The sequence below is a fragment of the Oxyura jamaicensis genome, chromosome 5 (assembly GCF_011077185.1).
Source record: "Oxyura jamaicensis isolate SHBP4307 breed ruddy duck chromosome 5, BPBGC_Ojam_1.0, whole genome shotgun sequence".
Lineage (NCBI taxonomy): Eukaryota > Metazoa > Chordata > Aves > Anseriformes > Anatidae > Oxyura > Oxyura jamaicensis.
The window spans coordinates 2101780-2125992 of record NC_048897.1 but is presented as its reverse complement, the minus strand read 5'-3'; the positions used below and the strand labels follow the sequence as shown (position 1 = coordinate 2125992).

The 24213-nt window shown below is 52.3% G+C and overlaps 3 protein-coding genes across 3 annotated transcripts in view; 2 read left to right on the top strand and 1 right to left on the bottom strand.

The window, feature by feature from the left end:
• The first annotated feature begins 917 nt into the window (after positions 1-917).
• FTH1 (ferritin heavy chain 1) lies at positions 918-5108 on the top strand. The gene is made up of 4 exons (XM_035328277.1): positions 918-1184; positions 2822-2968; positions 3896-4021; positions 4763-5108. The coding sequence occupies exons 1-4, from the start codon at positions 1074-1076 to the stop codon at positions 4925-4927; spliced, it is 549 nt and encodes a 182-aa protein (XP_035184168.1). The 5' UTR covers positions 918-1073; the 3' UTR covers positions 4928-5108.
• A 785-nt stretch (positions 5109-5893) lies between these two features.
• BEST1 (bestrophin 1) lies at positions 5894-17623 on the bottom strand. The gene is made up of 10 exons (XM_035326764.1): positions 17389-17623; positions 14883-15042; positions 14050-14144; positions 13559-13792; positions 12359-12513; positions 11347-11424; positions 9447-9599; positions 8906-8986; positions 7969-8120; positions 5894-7602 (listed from the first exon to the last, which is right to left on the bottom strand). The coding sequence occupies exons 2-10, from the start codon at positions 15032-15034 to the stop codon at positions 6441-6443; spliced, it is 2262 nt and encodes a 753-aa protein (XP_035182655.1). The 5' UTR covers positions 15035-15042; positions 17389-17623; the 3' UTR covers positions 5894-6440.
• The window catches only part of RAB3IL1 (RAB3A interacting protein like 1), a 33836-nt gene continuing 20052 nt past the window's right edge, over positions 10430-24213 (top strand). The window contains exon 1 of the mRNA XM_035326773.1: positions 10430-10556. The gene's annotated coding sequence lies outside the window, so the exon portion shown is untranslated. The remainder of the gene's footprint in view (positions 10557-24213) is intronic.

Sequence of the window (24213 nt, the reverse complement as noted above, 5' to 3'; positions counted from 1 at the left end):
TCCAGGAGAGTACACGAAAGGGGGAAGACAGTACCCACTACAGCACAGATTTCTTCCTCCTGACGCTGTCCTAAGCAGTTCAAGCCCTTCCTGTTGAAGTTACAAAGCTGCACGCTGTTTTCTGGGGACAAACAAGTGTGTTTTATTGCCAGGGGTACGGGGCATAGGCACAAATAGCTGTGCTCCTGTGGGGGCAGAATGGCAGGGCCTGCTTCATCCCCCCAGGACCTTCATCCCCAGGACCTGCTTCATCCCCAGGACCTGCTTCATCCTCAGGGCATCCTTTACCCCCAGGGCCTCCTTTACCCCCATGGCCTCCTTCCGCTCTCTACAACTCCCTGAAGGGAAGGTGTGGGGAGCTGGGGTCAGCCTCTTCTCGCAGAGAGCTAGCAATAGGACTTGAGAGAACGGCCTCAAGTTGCTCCAAGGTGGAAATCGGGACATTTCTTCTCAAAGAGAGGGGTCAGGCGTTGGGACGGGTGCCCAGGGAGGTGGGGGAGTCACCGTCCCTGGGGGCATTCAAGGAAAGGTTAGACGGGGTGCTTGGGGACATGATTCACACTGGTGGCAGGGGACGGTTGGACATGATGATTTTGGGGGTCTCTTCCAACATTAATTCTGTGATCCAGGCCCAAACCGACCCAACTGCGCCCGGCCCCGAACACGGGGGGGGTGGGGGGGGAGGGAAGGGACAGAGAGGGGAGGGGGAGGGGGAGAGGGAGGAGGAGGGGGCGTGGCCAAGGTCGGGGGCGTGGCCACCGGTCACGCGCCGCGGGGGAGGTGCTGAGTCACGCTGGGCCAGCAGAAGCGCGGCGGGCAGCGCCGCCAGGACCCGCCCCCTTACCCCCCCGTTTCCCGCCACGGCAGCGCGCATGCGCGCGGTGACGCTCACGACAGTATAAAAGGCGCGGCGTCGAGAGGAGCTGGCCCAGAGTGCGTCGGCGAGGCGGAGCGGAGCGGGTTCCTGCGTCAACAGTGCTTGGACGGAACCGGCCGCGCTCGGGCCCGCCGCCTCACTACCACCAACACCACCTGCACACCGACACCGCAGCCTCCTCTCTCACGGCAGCGCCATGGCTACGCCTCTCTCCCAGGTGCGCCAGAACTACCACCAGGACTGCGAAGCGGCCGTGAACCGCCAGATCAACCTGGAGCTCTACGCGTCCTACGTGTACCTCAGCATGGTGAGGAGGGGGCGCTGCTTTGGGGGGGAGGGGTGGCTCCGCGGGGGTATCCAGGCCCTGATGGTGTGGGGCCTGCGGGGCGTGTTGTGGTTTGGCCTCCCCGAGGAGGAATGCCTCGGGGGGAGGCGGGCCTTCCTGGCGTGGCCTCCTCCTCCTCCCCGAGGGCTTTGCGGGGTCGAGCTAAAGGAAGTCCCGGAGCCCTCGGGGGAGGCTTTCTACTAAAGGAAGGGGGCAGGGAGGGCCTGAGACCCGCGGGGTGCCCGAGCCCCCCTGGGGAGGCCCTCCCTGCGCAGCCTCCTCGCTCCGCCCGGGGACGGGGAGGGCAGGCGGACGGCGACAGCCGCTTGTTTGTGCCTTTTTCCCGTAGGTGAGGCGCTTATCTCGGTCGGCTGCCGGTTACACGTTAACTGCTCTTTGTTCGCTGCCCCGGGCGGCCCCGTTATCAGCGCAGCTCAGCAGCCTCCGAGCGCCTCTGCCCTTGGGGCAGGGCTGGATGGCTGGGATTGCCTAACGAGGTGATTGGCACCTCTCCCACGGGCGTTCTCCTCTCGCAGGCACGGTCCTTCGTAGTTCTGAAGTAAATTAGGAATCCAGGGGTTTCTTGGCCCTGTGCCTCCTGCACTTGGCAAGAGACTCCAATTTTAGCCATAGCTGAGTTGAGTAACTCGGTATGGGCACGGCCCTGACCTCTGCAGCAATCTGAGTGACTTAGATTTGCAGGGAACTTGAGACTTCATAGTGACACCGTAGTATGTTGGGGCATCTAAGTGTACAGTTAAAGTTTCTTTCTGTGTTAGTACAGAGGGCTGAACCTTAGGTGCAAGCCAGATGTAACTGTTGGTGGTGGTAGTGGCACACAAGCACCATTGTGTTGCCTTGAACCTCCAAACTGCTGGTAAAAGAGCAGAGAATTCCATGCTGTCTCATCTTGGAAGTAACTGGTAGTTGATACAAAGCTTTCTATTGAAGTCTGCTTAAGACCAAAGTCCAAATAAGCTATGACTTCTAACAGCTGTTGCATACTATGTTTTTCAAGAGGGGACTCTGCATCTGTTGTTGAATGTGCACTTCAGTTGAACTTGAGTTTTTAAGAGGTGATACCAAAGATTTTTCAGAAGTTGAAGGTGTATTTACAAGTCTATTCCCCAGTAAACCTAGTGAAACATCCATGAGGGCTTTTCTGTAGAGTTATCTTAAAGTTCTTTGCTCCTTGAACTAGTGTTTTAAGTCAAAACCTTGACCAGTGATCACTGTAAACAAAGGGAACTAGGAAAACTCATCCTTGTTTACAGCGAGGCGTTTAGAGTCCGTGTTTAAGGCGGCAGGAGAGCAAACATTGTGGGGCATGGGTTTTTGTATACTTAGGAGTGAACTGCAAATACCGTTTATTTGTGTTAATGATTGGGATGCAGGTTAAAACTTAATCCAGGCTGGGAAAATGGAACTTGTTATGAAGTGAAGAGCTCTGCCATGCTGCCTTGCTGTCTGTCACGTTGTTGGCTAGCCTTAGCTTGGACTCTGGCTGTCTCGAAGTAGGGCTGATTGCAGACATGTCTGAAGGCACAGTATGTGCTTTGCTTCGTGTGCCTGCTGGAGTGAGGATTAGGCTTCTGAGCATGTGCGTTCTTTCTTTTCAGTCCTACTACTTTGACCGGGATGATGTGGCTCTGAAAAACTTTGCCAAGTACTTCCTGCACCAGTCCCATGAGGAACGTGAGCATGCTGAGAAGCTGATGAAGCTGCAGAATCAGCGGGGCGGCCGCATCTTCTTGCAGGACATCAAGGTGAAGACTAGTGCTTTGGGTTGTCCTAAGTCAGAGCTAGACTGAGGGCCTGTCTCCAGGCTGGAAGGGAAGGAATTACCCAGGGATGTCTTAAAGAGCAGCAGCAGCTGCTTGTTTGTACACCTCAGTGGGCAGAAAAGGAAGGTGAAACACTAACAAAACATACAAGGAAGTGATGCACAGTGCAGTTGCTTACTCCTCACTGATGAGTGCCCCGCTTGTCCCCAAGCAGTTTTGTCTCTCCCTGGCTGACTATGCCTGTCTTATTGTTCAGTGTGATGCCATATGGTATGGGAAATCCCCTTGGCCAGTTGGGATCAGCTGTGCTGGTTGTGTCCTTTCCCAGCTCCTTGTGCACCCCCAGCCTCCTTGTTGGCAGCACGGTATGAGGAGCTGGAAAGTCCATGAGCTGGTGTAAGCACTGCTCTGCAACAGCTAAACACCAGGATGTTATCAACAGTGTTTTTCCCCTACATCCAAAATGTGGCACCATATCAGCCCCTCTGAGTAAATAAGCCTTATCTCAGCTGAAACCAGGGCACCTGCTTACATAGGCAAGTGCTTAGGCTGTTAGATTACAAACAAGGGTGGGAGGAGGAAGAAAGCAGCTCTGCGAAGTCCTACCCTGCAAGCTTACCCTGCGAGTTTTCACTGAGCATATCAGGAGGCCTTAGGGAAACAGGTATCCATGTTCCATGACTTCCAGCATGCATTCAGTTCTGTTTAGTGTGCACTGTGTCAAGCTTTTGAAGACATCAGAATGCCTGGACTTGGTTGTGCTCAAACTCTTTGAGCATAAGACCCTTACTGGAGAGTTGCAAGATGCAGCAAGTTGCTTTTCTAAGAGTCTGAGATAGACCTCAAATGCTTTGCTCCCTATTGGTCCCTGGTTAATTAAAATACGCTCATGGGCTTTTTCCCTCTTAGAAACCAGATCGTGATGACTGGGAGAATGGACTGACTGCAATGGAGTGTGCCCTGCACCTGGAGAAGAACGTGAACCAGTCGCTGTTGGAGCTGCACAAACTGGCAACTGAAAAGAATGACCCACATGTAAGTGGACACTGAGGCTGAGACAGCAGCTGTACGGGGATGCGTGTGACTGGATGGGTGGTGAACCGAGGCTATCTGCCAGTCTTACTGGTGAAAAAGGGAAGAACACAGGTGTCAGCACCTACTGTAGCCATTTGGTAGGGTTATTGTGCCCTTTTTTTGTTCAGAGGACTGGTTACGTTGTGTTAGGGTGGTTACAGCAGTCCTTCCAGAGTAGTGGGTGTATGGTGCTGTTCAACCCCTTCTTATGCTGTTTTGTGGAACAGAAGGCATGTGGGCAACACTTCAGAGAAATGCTTTAAGCAATTCCCTGCTGTGAATAAACCTGTGTTTTCCGAGTACTTAGAAAATGTCTGCAAGCTCAAGTTTTTCTAAAAGGAGTAACATGCTGGACAAGACAGGTGTTAGTAATTACCATGAAGGGCTGTGCAGTGCTCTAAATGTGTTCAGGAACTTTCTTGTGGCATAGAAGGGGATGTTTCCTGAACATGATGACATTCTAATGCAGGCTCCTAGAGCAAGTGTGCCTGGATAGGCGTGCCTCACTTTAGTTTTGCCTCAGCAATGCAAGAACAAGATCAAAGGCTACTTCTCAGATAGCTTCTGCAGCTTTAAAGTTGTCCCTGTATATCATTTGTCCCTGTATATCATCTTTCACTAGGCAGAGTTAGAATGATTTCAGATCCTGTTTCAGCAGGATGAGCAATGTGCAGCCCTAAACTCCTTGAATTTCCATTTCAGCTGTGTGACTTCATTGAAACTCACTACCTGGATGAGCAGGTGAAGGCCATCAAGGAGCTGGGTGACCATGTGACCAACCTGCGGAAGATGGGGGCACCAAAGTATGGCATGGCAGAGTATCTCTTTGACAAGCACACCCTAGGGCACAGTGACAATGAGAGCTGAAGTCTTGCCACGAACACCAACCTGGGGGTTTCAGGAAGATTCCTACTTTACTGTCCAGCAGTGCATGCATCTTCAGCTATCTAGATAAACAGTTCTCTTACTCTGTACCAAATATCAGCCTTCTTTTCTCTTGTGTTTTGTGTATTGCCTTCCATCCAATAAAGTGACTTGGTTCAAAGTGGTTCTTTCTGTTCTTCTTGAAAGGAAAGGGTTGTGCTCCCTGGTCTGGCTGGGAGAGTTTTATCTTACGCATGAAGAAATGCATAAGGGGGATCAGGCTGTACTTCTCTTGCTTAGCGTTTTTATAATTTTCCACCCAGTAGTATATGCAGGGAACTGCTGAGGGACTAAAGCTGTTTTAAAATGCTCTTGCCACCACAACTGCTGTAATGCAAGGGGAGGCTTTAGTATCTCCGGGCTTCCTGAGTTGCTGAAGGGTGGGATTAATGCCCCACTGAGCATTGTGCCTGCCTGACAACTGGGACTGCGCTTTTCTATAAAGAAACTTACTGTGAGTAAAGAGCTGTGTGCTCTAAGTTAGACCAACAGGTGTTTCAGGAACTACCTCGGTGTGGTTGGCTGTGGCAGCTGCTGAGGCCAAACCCCTATGTGAAAGGCAGAGGGGAAGGAGTATGTGAGGTGGACTGAACTTGTTCTGTTCCCTCTGGTGTGGGGAGGTCTGCATGCAGCTGGTACTGAAGATTTGAAAAGAGGAACACTTTAACACCTAAAACTTCCACTATTGCACAGAAACTGAAATGAGGAAACAAGTGGTCCTGGGCTTCAGCCTTACTTGTTTTATTGCTGTTTTCAGGGGGGATAGTCAGAAATCTTAGCTTCGTGGTGTCTGCCATTGACAAGACTTCCTTGAGAGCTTTCAGGTCAGTGGCAGATGCAATGGGGAAATGGAAGCAGTGTGAACACCGTGGTCTGCAGCCGCCTGCCTGTTCAAGAGCCTTATTCCATTGCTTTTCCAGTACTGGGCAGTACCAGCTAGGTAAGGCTTCGTGAGGCACCGTGGGTCTGTATCACGAGTGCTGTGACTCAGTCCCTTTGTTTTCCTGGAGTATCTGTCAGTAGTGCAAGTCCTGCATGAGACGGAACAGGCGCTGTGGCCAATAATGTAAACGTTGGGTTCTAATTCTTGCTGTGGGGAGGTGTCATTGACTGTATTCCTCTTCTGCTTTGGGCTGTGCCTGAACCCCAGGGTCTGTCAGGATGCTGTCAGCTCAGCTACAGTTCTGCTGTTAGGCATCTGTAATGCTTAACACTAGAAGTCTTCCATGTTTTGCTAAACTGTAGGGTTTTTCCTCACTTTTTTCTTGTTGCATCACTGAGATCGTGTGCCTGCTACGGTACCTGAGGGCAGTGGTGGTGAGTCACCTGGGCTGGGCTCCTGGTGAATGCTCCAGCAGCTTGGGGTTTGGCTGCACTGCTCTTCTGTTGGCCCAGGTGTCAAGATATTGCAGTATCACTTGTATGGCAGGTGTTTTAACAGATCTCTGGGTCTCCTCTAGCTGTACTGGTCCATCAGATCTTCGCATGTGCTCTCACTAGTCTCCATGATCACCTCCATCAGCCCCACGTAGTCACCATCACCTAGGGAGATGCCAGAATCATTTGGGGACGGGCTCTCCACTCGTCTTGTCGGGGGATTACAAGTGCTTCTGTTTCCTGAATCTCTTGTCCCAGAAACCTCTGAGAGATACGGGTCTGGGGCACTGCTTGTGTCTTCTGAACTTAGGCTGTCGGGGCCTGTGTTCCCCACGGGGGATCTCTCCAGCACTGGAGACGTCACAGGAGTGAAGGAGAAGCAGGGAGGGGGGCTGCTGGTGGGTGCTTTGGTGCTGGGGGGGTGCAGGGTACTCAACTGCTCAGAACCGGGTGCGGCTGTTGTGTTCTCCAGAGTTATCCAGGGTGGCTGGGAGCCTTTTGAGCCCTTCAGGCTCTTAAAGTTGCCCTGTTTCTCGTGGCTGGGGGACTCTGCCAGGAGGGGGAATTTAGGGCTGTCTGATGCTGCGGACAGAGCTTCTGGACTCCCCGTGGTGGCAGCTTCTCTGCCTCTACTGTTAGAGCTGTTTTTTTCTTCCACCATTACAACCAGGGAGTCAGGACCTTTGTTCCTTTCCGTCGGCCAGATAAATGTTTCCTTTGTACCTGAGCCGAGGGAGCTCTGGCTTTTGTACACATCGCTCGTCCTGGAAGGCGAGGAGTTGGCGATGACGTCCCTGAGGGAATTGGAGCACGCAGCAATGCTGGAGAGCGCGGGGGGCTTCTTGCGGCCCTGGCGCCGGGAAGGGAAGATCATGGGGATGGAGCTGATCGGGGTCTGGGGAGCGCTGTAGAAGCCGGGTCTCTCGTAAAACGGGGTTGACATGAAGGCATCAAACTCCCTTAGTTTTCCATCGTCGCCATCCCACTGCTCCTGTGAGGTGGTGTCCCCCCTCGGGGAGGGGACAGCCTTGCCCGTGTCTTGGTAGGTGTAGTGGGAGAAGGGGGAGGTGGGCTCCCCTCGCCGGCGCAGCAGGTTCATCCGGGAGGAGGACCTGGAGAAGCTGGGTGACTGCACGCCAAGGAGACGGCCCAGGTGTCCCAGCAGTGGCGTGGAGTGGTTCGCCTCCTCGTTCTCTTTGATTTGCTCCAGGGGCTGGAACTCCATCTCTTCTTTCTGCATGCTGGGGAAAGGCAAAACGGGCTGTAATGCAGCCACGACAGACTGGTTTTGGTGGGGAGGCTGGCAGCACAGGAGCGTTGCTGCCTGTGGCAAGCCCCTCCTCCTGTGTTACCGTTAATTATGGGTTAGTCCCCCCCAAAATAGGGGTGCTCATAGTAGAGGAGGGCAGCAAGAGGTCAGAGGCATCCTTTGCCAAGGAAGATACCGTCTGTCATTTTTGGATGAGCCTGAAATGTATTGGAGCAGGATTTCACAGACCGTGGGGGAAGATGTTATTGCTCTCTTACTCCTAAAGCACAATATCCTGCACAACACCTGATCTGAGGTGTAAGTGTGGTCCGCTCTGATGCCCTGCAGTTGCACCCACCTGATATCAAAAGTTGATCCAAGGAAGGACGGGCGCTTGTACTCCGCGGTGGCTGCGGTGTAAGGCGGCTGGGGGTCGGGCTCGTTCCAGTATAGGTCCTTCTCCAGGATGGGCAAGTCCTGATGCATCTCGTCCACTGCCATAAGGGACACCTGCGGGGACAGCAGCGATGTCACTGGGTGGCGTGGTGTGTGCCTGTTGTCAGCAGACAACGCAGGAGGAAGCAATGTAGCCCAGGGATGGGATGAGTGGCTCTGTTTGCTGTGTTTTTTGTTATTTTTCACATGGAGAGATTTGGATAATTAAAAGGAAAGCGATGCCGAAGGAAACATGAAAGCAATGCGCTCACTAGAACAGTGAAGCTTAGCTTTAGGAAGAACTGCAGATGGAGAATTACTGCATGGAAGAGACCAAAGGAGGCAGTTTTAGGTACAGACATGGGGTGGGAAAAGCTAGGAAGAGGGAGGAATGATGTGTCACCAAAGGCAGCAAAGGTCTGAAACAAATCTGGATCCATCGTGTGTGCCAGAATATGGGCTACAGGGGCTGGGTGGAACTGCTGTTGGTCTCTGCGTACAAATATGTGCCAAAAGCCCTGTGTTGCTTGGTGTGTGTGTGTCTTCCTGGTACATGTCTTGTGTGCTCTACTTTTCCTGGAGCCTGGGATGTTTCCCTGGCTGCTGAGAGAGAACATTGAGCTGGTTGCCTTCACCTTTTTATCTGTTGGGGAGCCTTATGCTCTCCTCCTGCTTTTCTAGCCATCTCTCTTTGGGCATCCTGAGCCCCTTCTTAATATGCAGCCACTGACAGCTCAGATAAGCACAAGGGGCACGGACTGCTTCTCTGCCCCGCTGCAGACAGAAGTGCTTCAGAACATCATGACTATGCTGAGCCCTCAGGTGCTCTGTGGGCCAGGAGGGTCCTGCCTTCACCGTACCTGCAGGTTCCTGTCGATGAGCCAGTTGGTCTCAAAGTCATCATCATCCTCCCCAAAAGGGTTGATGAGCTGTTCGGCCACCTGCACGCGGAGAGCACACAGCAAGGGTCATGGTCGTGCCCACCCTTTTCCCTGCAGGAGGAAGGCCCACGGGGCTGAATACAGAACTACCCTCCAGGGTGATGTGCCCTGGATTTGGAGCAATGCTGTTTCTCCCAAAATGAGTGGGTTAAAAACGTAACCTTTCCAGTTATTAGGAAGCATTGGCACCCACAGGAACTGCCCCGTGCTCACTGCAGACCACGTGCAGCACTTCAGGTAAAGCACAGCCCACTGCCTCTCTTTTCCCCCCACACTTTAAAGGTGGAGCTGTTCTGCAGGATGAGGTGCTCAGCAGCTGAAGGTCTTGGCAGTGCCCTCAGTCCCTGTTTGGTCCCAGCACCTGGCACGTTGCCCACAGCTCAGCCCCTGGTTGCACAAACCAGGGAAAAACCTGTGTGTGGGTCAGATTCCAGCTCCAGGCACGTTTTCTTGGACTTACCTTTAACCAGCCAGCGTAAAAGAAGAACTGCAGAAACGTAAAGACTGGCACGAAGAGATCTAGCTCATGACCAGGATATGCTTTTTCCGGATCCAGGAACTGCCGCCCAATCAGACAGGCCAGGAAGAAGCTGTAAACAGCCACGGTCACCACCTGGGAAAGGTGCCACGGGACAGAGCAGAGGAGCTTGAGTTCCCGACTTGCTTTCTCAGCATCCCTCTACTACTTCCATCCCAAACAGCAGCAAGCTGCTGCAGGGGTGCTGGCTCAGTAGCCTTTGAAAGCCACGTATTCAGTGGCACTGTGTGCTTCCCCTCTGCTTTTTTTAATAGGAAGATGAATTTCTGCTGTAGAAAGCTTTATTTATGCCGTTTGCCCTTCATCCTGCATGGAATGGAAAATCCATGCTGCCCCTGGAATGCCATACATGTAGGCATCACAGAGAGAAGGTGGCACTTGACATCCTGGGTGGAAGGAGCTTAAAGCACTGACACACGGCTGCATGGTTGGTCTGCTGGTAACTTAAGGTGTGTTCATCTCTCCGGGTGTTTCTCTTGAGCCCCTCATGGCTCAGTCCATTCTGGCAGGGCCCTGTTAAATTTGTGAGGGGAACTCTGAGCATTGCTGCCAACTCTGGACTGACTCCTTTGGTCCTAATAGTGGATATTTTTATATTTGCCTGCTTGCTTGCCCAGATTTTCAGGCTACAGTGAGTAATCCTGGAACTGGACACTTCCCTTTGCAAATTACTAGCAGCTGAGGCTCATTGCCATCCAGCAATCAGGGTGGGGTCAAAACAAACACCCAGCACCACAAGATTTAAGCTGGCCCTGCAGTGAGCAGTATGGGTTTCTTCTGTGGTGGGCAGGCTACCTGCAGTGATAGACTTTGCAGTCTGGATGTGCACCTGTAGAGAAATAGGTTGTGCACTGCAGAGAGGACAAAGACCCTGTCCAGACTACCTGGCAAACTCTGCTCACAATTTCAAGACCTGAGCAAAGCTGCTGGAGGAGCTGCTGATCTCGGCCCAGCCTTTTCTACAGCCTAACGTGGCTCTGTCACTTCTTCCCGACCATTGCAGTAGCTGAGACTCTCCTTACTGTGCTTGAGGTAAGGCTTTGGTGGAGCTGAGCTCTTCCTCTGGGCTTCTTGGTGGGGGGCTGCAGCACTGTGCCAGGGCCACAAAGGCAAGGTACTCTGCCCCAGAAGTGAATTTGTGATGCTGGTGTAATGTTATGGCATTGCTTTTGCTCCTAGTTTGCAGGACAGTGGGGTCTGTGGAGGGATGTAGTTTCCTAATGTGTTCCTAGTTAACCCTCAGCACCGTGTGAGTGGAAGCAGCTCCCTTTTTGTGGTGGAGCGTGTTAGTGTTACCTGAGCAGCTGGGCTGTTGGAGACAAAGGAGCAAGTTGGTGCTAAAGCTTCTGTCTGGAGTTGTGTCGCGGGAACTCAGGCAGCTGAGCACATGCACAAAGCTCTCTTTCACACACGCAGCATAACTGCATCACAGCTGCCCTGTGTGCTGGAGCAGGTTTGCTGGCAGACCGATCTCAGCTCTGCAGTGTTGGATCTGCATGTATCTAGGTTTTCTGTGTACCCACGTGGAGCACGTCACGGGTAAATAATTACCCTGGGTGTATGTGTGTTTCTGCAGAGGTGGCTGTGCCTGAGTTACAGAAATGAGGCTGGGCTGAGCATGTGCTACTGGGTTTTGTATGCAGGAGAGCCCGCCCAGGCTGCGTGTGTAGGTGTGGGCGAGGGGTACAAGCAAACAGAGCATCAGCGTGGTCCTTGTGAAGGGCAGGTATGGGTGGGTGTCAGTGGGGGGTTCCTGTGTAGCATGCACAGGTGTGGGGGGATCCCTTCTCACCCCCATGGGTATGGGGGGATCCCTTCTCACCTGAGTGTAGACCAGGGGGATGCTGATCCAGTCGTAGCCGTAGAGCCGCCCGCACTGGCTGCGCAGGGTGTTGAGTTCCTGCAGTGGGGAAAGGGAACATGCTGTTGGTACCAACTCTGTGTGTCCTTTGCTGGCCTTCTCCAGCCCATCCCCTCCTGCTCACACCTTCCCTGGAAGGTGGGATTCAGCTGGGACTCCAGCTCCACTGGTGTCCAGCCTGTCCCCAGCAGACAACCAGCAGGGTCTCGTGCTTCCCCTAGAGGGCAAGCTGCCTGGATGTCCCTGTCAGAGACCAGGATCCCTTTCTAGCTCACTTTGCGGCAGAGTTTCTCACCTTAAGAAGTGAGCAGCTCACCAGGTTAGGCAAATAATGCCTTAGAAGTATCTATCTCTCCCTCCTGATTATATGGTGAGTCTAGATAAACATAGCCCAGAGGGGTGAATCTCGCTCCAGGCAGCAGAGGCAATGTGATTCTCTGCACATGAATACTGGGGAGGATGAGCTGCTTTGGAGCCTCATGTAATCTGCAGCTGTGCAGGGATTGCTGCCAGGTGCTGCCTGTGGAGCACAGCCTGCTTCCCAGGGCTATCCAAGGGTTGTCGATAGTGAGGTTCTCCCCACGGACAGTGGTTGTTGAAGGTTCTCGTGACTTCTGATGGTCCCTTCCAGATACGTGTTCTGCTTCCTTGTGCCATTACTACGCCTAGCTGTGAGCCACATGGCTCCTTCCCATCCCGGTTTTGAGAAAGGTGTCGCGTTCCTCCCTCCTCTTGTGTGTGCCATTGCTAACCTGTCACCAGGCCATGAAAAGCTCTGTCCTGTCATGAGTAGGAGAGCTGCAGTTGAAGGTATTTCCCATCAAAATTAATGCAATATCCCCAGGGACAGGCTTGGCTCACCGTCTGCACATCCTACTTCAGTATTCCTTGCCTGACCTCTGAAAATCCCTGTAGTTCTTCCCAGAGAACTGGATAAGGATCTCAGGCATTGCCTGCTGGCTCTGCCACTCACGTTCAGGATGCCCTGGAGCAGCACGCTGTCACGGATCCTCCCCTCGTTCCTTGCCTTCACCGCTAGGTTGGAGAACCACACGCAAGGGATCCAGAACTTGTTGTGGGGGGAATTCAAACTCTCAAACTTCTTGTGCTCTTCTGGGGTCATGAGACCTGGGTGGGAAAGAGTAGATGGGAGAGGAATGTCCATAGAGAGCAGAAAGGAATTGATCTGGTAGGAAATAGAAACATCTAAATCTCTGGTGGTCACTTTAGCTCCCCTTATAATTGCAGAAAAGGCTTGGGCACTCACCTTTTGGGGGGACGTAAAAGGAAAACAAGTCTTGTTAAAACTGTGATTTACAGAAGTATAAGAAGCAGGCTTTCTCATTTCATGGAATAACTTGAGTTGATGATTCTTGTGGGTCCCTTCTGAGTCCAACTCCTGTCTCTGCACAGGACCACCCAAAAATCAGACCATATGTCTGAGAGCATCCACCGTCGGGGAAATACAGTGCTGCTGAGGGTGCAAATGCCTAGAGAACGTGGTGACTTGTGTCCTAGAACTGCCTTTTTCTCTCTCTGGATTGAGAAGGGAGCCCAGATGACTAGGGCAGTTTCAGGCAGACTAGAAAATGTTGTACTGTGAGGAGCATCTTTGGAGAGAATTCAGGGAGCCCAGCATTTGACGTCTGTTTAGGTCAGTCTCCCAATTCTCACCTGCCCAGTGGAAAACTCTTACCCTGAGAGGACCAACTTGGAACTTGGCAGGGGTCTGCTCACCCTCTGCTGTAGATCTGTGCACAGGGTCACTTACTGCAGAGCAGCTGCCTGGGAAGTTGCTGCACCACAGTTACAAGGATCTGATCCGCCGGGGATGCCCTGCCACCTGCAGCATATCTGCATTCACACACCTGCTAGTTCCACTCCCCTTACATAAAAAAACATGAGCAGAGATGCTTCATGTTTCAAACAGGCATTGCAGCCACAAGTAGGTACAAGTGTGCTGTGAAATAGGGAAACATGAACTGTTATGTTAGAGGAGCAGGGAGAGTGCATAAGAAGATGCTGAGGACCCTGAGAAGAGCACGTTGCAGCAGTTTGCCTACTCCAGTACAGAGGTCAAGGGGCCGTTTACAGAGCTGCTGGCCCCAAGCCCAGCAGCGAGGTGCCGCCTGCCTGGGGCCAGAGCTGTGCAGGAGGCAGGGGCAGCACTGACCTGCCCTCACGACGTGCTCCATGCTGGGGAAGCGCTTGTAGACGGCAGTGCTGACGGAGCGCAGGATCAGCACGCTGCACAGGTTGCTGTAGCGCATCAGCGTGCGGCGCAGGAGCCGCCCGTACTCGTCCTCCCCGTCCACGTTGCAGGAGACCAGGTTCATGATGCGGTCAGGCCACGGGATGCTCTCGTACTGAGCCCACCAGCGGGACACCACCAGGGCCACATAGAAACCTAGAGGGGAGCTGACCACATTAGCCACCCTGAAGGAGCAGGAGGTGTAGGTGCTCTCGTGTCGCTGCTCCTATGGGTGTGAGTGCAGGTGTGCCTTGCAAGGCATGAAATGATGCATTCTGCCTGGGGGCTTTACAAAGGCAGGGTGTGGGAACTAACTGCTTGGTGAATCCTGCCTACCTGCAGAGCTATCACAGAGCAGGGAGGTAGGTGCTGCCCCGTTCCCTCCCGGCACACTCACAGTCAGAGCTCCTTACCCAGCACAAAGGACACAGGGATTAGCTCAGCATAGCTGTTGCAGTAGAGCGCCAGCTTCTCAAACATCAGCCTTTGGCTTTCACTGAGGATCAGCCTAAAAGGGAGAAAAAGAGCCATCAGCCTCACATGAGAGACCCAGGCCTGCTGTGATAGGAACCTAGCAAGGGAAGGTGAGGATGTGCAGCCACAACATAGCCACTCTGTGAGCCTGAAGATGATGTGGGTGAGCAGCTTAGGGCATCAGCCCCAGCTCTGCTCCTGCCAACAGTGGCTGTTCTGACATGTGTTCCTGCCTCTTTCTCAGAGCTGCTTTCCTCCCTCCGTGCTCTATCTGTGCACGTTGACCCAGCTAGGGGAGGTCCCTGGCTTTCCTTGCTAAAACCAGACCAGCCACAGCGTACAGTTGCCTTATCGCAGGTCTGCAGCCCCAGGGCTGATGTCTGCTCTCAAAAGTGTAGCCCCAGTGTTGCTTGCTGTGTACGTGAGGGAAATTCTCTCCTAACGCTTCCTGCTATTACTAGTACTTCCAGTACTGGTTCAGCCTTGGTGTCTACACACCATTCTTCTCAGGTAATCATCAAATGTAAATCTTCATCCCCAGAAAGAGGAACTGTTCCTCTCCAGGCCAGAAAAAGGCAATCCGTCAGCTGCTAAGCTGCACTGGCGCAGTGAGGAAGGAACTTTGCTTTCCTCCTCTGAACAGAGGCTGGCAGGTGTCTGGCCAGTTCCTTCTTACCAGGACCTCTGTCCCAGTCCCATGCTGCTCACTTGTCCTGCTCCAGGACAGGCTGAGAGTGAGCGGTTGTGTCAGTGTTGCTGTGAGGATGCCTACCTGTAGACAAGACTGATGGCGAAGTAGAGGGAGATGAAAATCAGGAACTCGGAGTAGAGGAGCTTGTAGATGCTGCCCTTCCACTGGAGCAGGAGCTGGGAGAAGGTGCCTAGGCGGGCATCGGCCACGCGGTTGGTGTATGTCACTGTCATCACAGATCCTGGCAGAGACACAAAATGGACAGATATTGAAGCTGCCAGCAAGCCTGAACAGGGGCAGGAGGCAGAGAAACCTCAAGTGTCCTAGCAGGCAAGAAAGATGGAAGGGAGAGAGAGACTGAGCTGAGACCAAAAGACAGGTCAGATGAAGTCACTAAGGTAGAGAACGGAGAAGAAGTTTATGGTGGGCAATTATTTCTGTGCTTACCGTCTTTTTCCTCTTTTAACTGCAAGTGAACTGGTTACAATGATAACATACTTTCTGGGGGAGCACTCAGTGTCAAGTGTTTGACAGTCAGTGCTCAAGTGGGGCTGTTTGGCTGGAAGGGGCAGAGCCCCTGTGTCACAACATGGCTGTTTAAGGTTAATTCTCAGGGTCACAAGCCCCAACGGTGTCATGCAGCTTTTGCTTCACGTAAGTTGTCTCTGAGTCTGTTTGTTGGGAAGTGTCTTCCTGAAATACTGCTGGCAAAAAAAAAAAAAACAGGTATTCAAAGGGAAGCAGATGCCCCTGAAAAGAGAGATTTCTTGGTGCTGATCCAGATGAAGGTACCTCTGGAGATGTCACAGGTTTTGTAGCACTGATCCAACAAATATTGTTGTCTTTAATTTGGGCTGGGGGACACATCTGGCCTTGTGTCTGTCCTGATCCTGCAGGCAGAACAGCTTTGCCTGTTTGAGACCCGAGGGATGGGGTTTGGAGTTTGGCCAGGCTCAGAGAGCTCAAATTCCAGCAGCTTCACCTCCCCGCTCTTTCAGCCATACATTGCACAATAAATCATGCTGAAAGAAAGAAGGCATTCAGGCTCACGAAACACTTTACAATCATGCAGCATCCCTGCTGTATTTCTTCTTGTCTAACCTTAAACAGATAATTATTAATTATCAGACTCGCATAAACCTGAAGCTGTGGAGGAAAAAAAAACAACACAAAAAACAAGCCAGTGTAATCCGTGCCAGGCAGGCATAGATCGTTTTGCGAATAATTATCCAATGTGAAAACTGTTGGAATTTCTAAGCCAAAACACATCGCCAGATGTTACATGGACCTTGCAGTGACACTGATGTTAATAATACCGAGGTTTTGGGCTCTTGCCCAAGTGATGGAGACAAAGAAGTGGTTCCAGGGATGATTCAGACCTCACTGGTCTGCAGAGGTGGGTTTGTGTCCATCCTCCTGGTTTAAGCATCTCAGTGAAAGACCTACAGTTAGGTGGAGAAAGCTGAGGTCCCAGTGAGCTGGCACTGCGAAGAGAAACTGCAAAATCTGTTGGCTGGTTCAACGTACAGCAGGCTTTGTTCTGAATTTGGCTTCTCGGTGCTGCACCTCCTTTGTGTTTGCCTGTCCTAACTCTGCCTGAGTCCCCTCTTACAGATGATACTGGAGGGACAGAGCTGGCACCCGCCCTGTCGAGAGCTGCACAGATGCACCTTTAACTAGAGACTCGTGTGCCTCTGTGCCCTTTCCGTGTGTATTTTTGACCAGCACACAGGACTGAGCAGAGCGGTTGTTAAGCGCCCTACACCCTATATGCACAGGGGCTATACAGATGAGAAACGCATGGGAGCACCCATAAATTTGTTGGGAGCTGCTTGCAGGAAGCAGGCTGCTTGCTCTGTGCTTTGGGTCTTGAAATTGCTGAGGGAGACTCCTCGTTGCGTAATTCAGATACAGAGCCGCTTTTTACCAAACATGGAAAACTTCAGCTCTTGTCCGTGTAAATAATGGACACCACCTCTTTGCAGTCCTGCTCGGGTGCAGGGTATGGGGCTTTTCCTAGTGATTTTGCCCTCAGCCCTGCGTGGTTAAGGCAGCTCCCCGCTTGCCTGCTGGTCTATGTGCGATGTCCCCAGTTGTCACTTGGCAGCTGGCACACGCACAGCTCTGATTGGGGTTGAGATCTGTGGCATGAGGCAGCTCGCCGCAGCACTGGCTCTGGTAAAGCGGTCAGTTAGGGGATGAAGACCCATCCCTGTGCATATCCCATACAACCCAGTGCCACCTATGGGGCCGCAGAAGAGCATGGCACTGCCACCCCTGTGCCTGCTCCTGCATCACCCTGGCTGATCCGTCTGATCTAGGGGTTGCACCGCGGGATCAACTGACCCGAATCAGACAACTGGAGTCCACAGTGATCAAGATCTCATAGCAGCAAGCCAGATTTGCCTGTATAAGGTGGGTTACCCACCGTGTAATACTGGAAACAGACACAAACGCCTCCTGCTGATGCAGAGAACAGATAGAGAGGACAGACAGAGTGAGAGGAGTGGTGAGTTCACAAGACAGACGGATCGACCAGCTAATCTCTGAAGGAATCTACCTGCTCCTGTGAGGTCTAGGTACTCACAGTCATGGGCTCCCGGGCTGCACCGGAGACAGTGAAGGTTTGGTCCTGCACGTGTCCTTGCTGGGTCCTTTGTGGCCAGCGCCACAACCCGCCTCCTCTTGGCTCGTGGGGGGATTGAACCTGGCAGACACGGTGTGCTAAGGAGCCTGAAACCCACTTGGGAGTTGCAGCCGGTCACTTGATGCTATAATCCTTCCTCATTACAAAAGAGACTCTGTTGTCTTTTGCCCCGTTCCCTTCTAATCTTCTGAGTAAGCTCTGGGTGTTTATAGAGGCGGCCGGAGGAGGGGAGGCAGGGCTGGCTGCTCCACAGCTGCTGCTAATTCCTGGCACAGCCATAGTGGCTGCCAGAGGAGAGGCATTTTCCTCTAATTCTTTCCTGTTTGGTACCTTTCTCTGTGTCACGATCTTACAGAAGCCCCAGGAGATTAAGTAGGGCTGGAATTTTTCACAAGTGCTATAAATTTGTCCCCCTTCAGAGCCTGTGCAGGTCTCTCCTCCCTGGGTGTTAGGTTTGGGAAACACCTGGCCCAGGGCTGGCTCTCAGCAGATGCTTCTCTGCCATCCCTCTCCCTTCTTGCTGTCTGCTGTTCCTCTTCCAGCTGTGGTTTGGATGTTGGGGACTTCCACCCTGCCACTGGCTCCCTGAGACTCTTTCCATGTGTTTGCTTTCTTTTTCTACTTGCTTCTCCAGCAGTGCTTCTGGGCTGTCAGCCTCATTTTTGGCACACCAACCTGGGAAGCACAGCTCCTTCCCTTTGTCTTCAGGCCTTTTGCAAGACAGAGAATGCCTGACCTCTGTCTCTGCAGGGCTGGCAGTCGCAGGACTGCTCTCAGGCCTTTGTTCCCTTTTCTGCTCTCTTACAAGTTCTGTTTACTGTTCGTGCAGCCACAGCCCTCTCACTCAGGACTAACCCCCAGAGCCCATTGTCAGTGCTGAAGGCAGAGGTGAAGAAGGCATTAAATGTCTCATTTTGTCCATGCCACAGCCTGTGAGGTGACCAACCTCATCAGGGAATGGATAAATATTTTCTCTTTCTGCTGTTAACATACTTAAAGCCTTTTTTTTTATTGTCCCCCACACAGTACTGGCCAGCTTCAACTCTAATTGAGCTTTATCCCCCCCAAATCTTCCCCCTACAATGGCAAACAGCATCCTGTGTCACCCAGCCTTGCTTGCAGTGGCCATACACATTGCTTTTCTGCCTGAGCTCTAGAAGATCTCTGCTCAACCAAATTGTCCTTCTGTCCCACCTGCTTGACTTCCAACACTTCAGCATTGCCTGCTCCTGTTCTCCTAAAAGACTTAAAAAGTGACCAGCACTGATGGCCTCAAACACCTTCAAAAGCAGGTCCCCAGGGGAGCTTACTAACTAGTTTCCAGCAGCCTGAGGTCTGCTCTCCTATTTGTCTTTCTCGCTCCTTTGGGAATTTTTCTCTGCTGTCCAAGACAATAGCATCTGCTCTCTACACACCAGTATTCCCTGTGAATTTTTGCCAACCCCTTACAACATTTGGTGTCCTGGAGACAAACGACTGCTCTTAAACCAAGCCACTGATGTCTCACCAACTAGACCCAACTTCATAAGTGTGCTCTGGCCCTCCTGACTTCCATCATTTAGTCATCTGGAGGGCGTTATAGAGGGGGAGCACAGGTCTGCCACCATACCTGCAGTTTTGATAATGCTCTAAGCTTCTGAAAGCCCAGTCCTTGGGTCTAGATGGGTCTGGATGCTGTTCAGGTACAGAAGGGCTGTGTGCTTTCCTTTCCCCAGGGCTGACTGCTCTGCAAAGCAGGAGCTGGAGTCCCCTGTGTGCAATGTGCTGCGTGACCGTGGAAAACAGTCTCTCTCCTGTACCTGGGCAGCCCCTGGGTGTGTGGTCAGCCGCTGTGGGTCTTACCCTGCTTCCTCTGTGCTAACAGTGTAAGCTGTGATACCTCCGTGGGCTCAGCAGTGACCAGTGCACCTGGAGGGCCAGTCTCCTTCGTGACGTGTTTGCCACCTATCTGATCTCCCTCTACGTGATTGCCATGCACGTTTTGTCACTGCTCCTTCTTGCAAGAAAGCTGCGAAGGCTTCAGTGAAGTTGGATGAAGAAGGTAGTTACTTGCAGTAACCTACTTTCTTTCATGCTGGTCTTCGCTGATGTCTTCAGCGCTTGCTTAGTGTCATCAGCAGGAGTTAATTTGTCCGAACTGTGGGTTTCTCTTTTCCGTGAGGCTGAGCCTAGACACGAGGAGGGTGGAGTTTGGCTTCTTCTCGGACGCTGTTGCTACCTGGCAGCTCTCTAATGTGGGATTTCTGGTGCAGTTCTGGGAGTTGCTGCCAGTGGTGGGTAGGTGATGGTTTAAAGCATGGAATTCAGTGCCAGTATCTCAGGTCTTAGTTCTGGTGTTGACTGTGGTGTGTTTGATTACCTCTGGCCCTGATTTCTTTTCAGCAACAAGGGTGGAAACCATCGCATCCCTGGGTTTGTTACAGCCCTGGAGCCCCTAGCAGGGACGACTGCTTTGGGCAGGAGGGAGGCATGGCAGATGGGAAGAGGCAGCACGATGCTTCTGTTGCGTGCGATACAGACCCGGCAGGAGGAGCACAGGCACAGGGAGGGTCACTGGGAGAGCCTCCTGTTCGAGGTGTGGAACTAGATAGGGCTCTTATCAGCAACCAGACACTGGCGAGTGAGGGGTTGTTTGACTGGCCCAACCACAGCAAAGCTGTCAGACTGATACAACACACGGCTTTGCACTTTCCCCATCCATAAATGTTATGTGCAGCACCACACGAGCTCAGGAGAAAGAGAAGTGGTCACCAGGACCTCAGCACCCCAGCTGTCCTTCCTTTCTGAAGCTTTACCACTTGCCAGCAATGAGGCAGGGTGGCTGCCTCTGGCCCTGGTATGGTTACTGTCCCCGTGTGTGTCGAAACACCCAAAAAGTTCTGTGAATGGGGGAAGACCTGGGACAGCAGAGGGATGGACTGGCTCTCTGAAGGCAGGGTTGTCCACACAGGGAACTGGGGTTTGGGCACCCTCTTTGGATGGGTATTGGGAGAGAAGGAGGTAGTAAGCGGGCAGGCTGAGACAGTTCTTGAGGGGCCACAGTGCCTGAGCCCTTGTCCCCTTACATAACAGGGGGACAAAAATGCTTCTTGTGAGATATCTTCTGGAGCTGTTGGGGGTAGTTCAGGTGGTTCTAAAATGAAACAGCAGAATCTGAAGTGTCCAGCTCTTTACAGACGGGTATGCTGGCATCTGAGGCACTCTGCTGCCCTCCTCTGAGAGCAGCTCCTCTGGCAGTTCGCGTGGCTCAGGAACTACTGTGACACTATAAAATATTTGTGGAATTTAATATTCAAGTCAGTAACTGAGGGGCTACCAGTGTGGCAGCAGTTCTGGGATCTCTCTTCACCTTCCCCAGGTCCTCAGTCCCTCCAGGTCTTGAGCAAAATGCCCTGACAGCCTGCCTTACGCAGCAGCAGAGGGGGAAGCACGGAGACGCTGACGCCCGTCCCCAGCCTCGCTGCCTTTCTAGCCTCCTTGCAGGCCCTGGAAGCCTTCCAGTCTTCTCCATTTTACAGATGTGGAGCCTGAATGGCTGCAGCAGGAAGCGAATCCCTCCCCGTGGGGATCACAGAGGCCCCTTCGCTGTGCTGAATGCAATTTGTGAGCTGCAGCTGTCTCTGGGAAAGGGGCAGTGCCCTCCCGGCAGCCTCCCGGAAAACAAGTGCTTTTCTCAGGAGGCCGTGGGTGCCAGCGCCTGGTGAAATCCCTCTCCCTTCTGCAGCTTCGGTGCCAAGAAAAATGCAGATGTAGCTGCAAGACATCAAGGGTGTCTTTCAAAGTGGCACTCTTCCTTGGAATCTGATGAGGAAAAAACAAAACCAAGTATCTGAGGAAGGGCTGCTTCTCATAGGCAGGATAGGCTCTGAGATTTGAGCTGTGTGTGAACCTTTGAAAGGGATGCAGTGCCTCACTTTTGTGATGCCCCCCCCCCCCCCCCCCCCCCAGGTCTCTTCCCCTTAACGATGCAGGATTCATCACCAAAATCCATCGGGGGGGAGTGAGGGGGGGGACACCCTGAGAGCTGAGGGCATGTTAAGGGTGCTGCCTGCTCCCTGCGTGCTCAGCGTGGTAATTCCTTTCTTTATGGACTGTGTGCTCTTCTGACAGAGGGAGGGAGCAGCCCTCTGCTTTAGCAGAGGGAGCCGTGTCCCTGCCAACCCTGCTGATTTTTACAGTTGTCTAGCCTCTTTCTCCATCTCTGTGGCTGACCTGGCAGCACCAGGCTCCCCAGTCCTGTGAGGCAGTGTACAAGCAGCCTCTTGGGATGCTGCAAACTGCCTGGGAATCCTGGACAAAGAGCTCAGTACATCGGTTGTAGCACTGGACTTCTTTGCTCTCGTTTCGTGACATGTCTAGATAGGTCTCTTCCCAATCAGCACTGTGTGAGCAGTACCTCACACTCCTTCAATCTCCTTCTTTCACCCTCTTGCCCTGGAAAATGGGCAACAATTTTTTTTTTGGTGGTGAAGGCAGATCCCGTCCGTGAAACTGGAAGCCTTAGACCCAGGGATTTCAGAGTACCCTTGCTGAAGCCCTTCTGAGACAGGTTTGAGGGAAGGGAGTGTGTGGGTGGTGGATGAATCCTGGAGTGTTAGGCCCTTGTTTTCTTTCTCAGTTTCATGGTGCTAACATCTGGTGTGGGTTTGTTGGGTCTGGGATGTGGTCCTGCTTTTTATACTCTGAAACAATCCTTTTTCCTCCTGCCCTTCTCATTTTTATTTTTTATTTTTTTTGGTGGTAAGATCTGAATCCCTGAGCAGACAAGGCAGCCAGCAGTGGGGCTTAAACCCCCTCCCACAACTAGAGAGCACGTGTGCTGGCGGGGTGTCCTAGCCAAGAGCTGCTTTTGCAAGGAGGGGCAGCTCTTTAACTTGTTTAAACCAAACTCGGGATTTTTAGTCCTATTCTGTATTTATTATCTATTAATGGCAGATGTTAGCACTCTGGGAGGAACTATGAGGGGTTGGGATGACATGGAGGTAGAGAACTTGCTGTCTACACGAAGGAACTAGGACCGCTGGAAAGAGAGCCACCTACCCACTCCCCACCAAAAAAAAGGGGAATTCCTGCTTTCCCCTGGTGGTTCCACAGCTGCTCAGTACATGTGTGTTAGCAATTGCCTCTGAGTAACAGAGGTGGGGAGCCCTCTTACTTGTGAAGGTGAAGCTGTGGGAGCAAGGAACCCAACTGGACCTGACTCTCAAGAGGACACAGAGAGCATTAGCGAGATGTTTCTTTGTCTGGGATGGGAGGATGAGAAACAACAGGAGAATGAGGACTGTACAGGGCTGGATACCGGCAGGGAGGATGAGAGGCATGTGATAAGGGAGGCCAGGAAGGGAAGAGTTGGGGTTTAGTAGCCAGGCAAGCTGGATGTGTGGGGAGCGATGTGGGTGGCTGGGGATGGGTGGATGCAGGTGAGGGAGTAGGGGCAGTGGAAGTGGGAAGGATAAGGTATGGGGAATAAAACATGACTAAAGACCTGGGGCTGTGGGGAGGTACCATGTCAGGGCCTTCACAACAGGAACGTACCTTGCTGGGAGACTTTCAGTAGACAAAGTACAATTTATTGTTAAGGGAGGTAAAGTGCAACATACCAGCGGCTTCCTCCTCCAGCCACTCTGTCTCAGGACTGCTCCTGTCCAGCTACTTGGGTCTAGCCCAGGGACCCAGGGTCCCTGCCCAGGCTGCCACTTTGGCATTTGCAGGTTCAGCTGGTAGCAAAGCTAAGCACATCTCCCAGAGACAGACACAACCAGTCATAAAGGCTGCCCTGGTCGAGGGCTGCCTTCAGCAGCACTTACGCACAGGACTCATGTAAAACAGACACGGAGAGCTGAGACACCTTCCTCCTCTGGTAGAGACAGAAGTTAATTAGCGAAGGCACACAGACATCCCTCTAGGTCCACAAGCACACACATTTTCACAGATCCTTTGAGTACCGGGCACAGCCCCTCTGTCTATCCAGCACCTCCCAGATCCCCCAGGTACTGGCAAGGCCCGTCTCCATCCAGCACCCCCACACAGATCCCTCAAATGCCTGCATGGCCCCCCAGCTTCAGGTGGCACTTAAACCTTGCGAAGACACAGATAATTAAGAAAAGAATTTAATGAAAGATATAAGAAGATAGGACAGTCTATCAAGTGCAGGGTGCAGCCAGACAAGCATACTGACCAGTCCCTTTTCACACACAACTGGCTCTCTTAAACCCTTTTTATACCTACCCCCTCCTCTTTGCTCTTCCTGATACCCCTTCCCCTGCACACTCCCCATGGGTTTGCAGAGCTCTGCAGTTTCTGCACCTTCCCAGCCTGGGCCCCCTTGGTTCACAGTCTTATCAGATGCAAGGTTCATCCTTCCTGGAAGCAGTGCCTGTAGCTCATTAGCCCACCAATTAGTGTGACTGGGAGGCTTGTTTCTTGTGATTGCCTCCCAGCTTAGAAGTCATCCATCAGATAACCCTGCTGGAAGAAACACTGCTCACATGCTCTCAGAAGTTAGTGTAACTGACCAGATTTGGTTCTCATCGCTTCTTCCCTTTCAGATTATCCCTTCTTGCCTTGGGAAGAGGACCAGATACCCTTGAAATAGCACTCTCCTTTTACATACCCTTATGTGGGTGACACAAACCTCAGTGATTTTTCACTTCAGTGAAATGTAAGTGGGAAGTAATGTGGGAGAGAGCAATGTACTTGCACGGTGTGAGGTGAGGGTGCTGGGTTAGAGCTTCTAACTATGATGAGACTTTAAGGTTGCCTGTT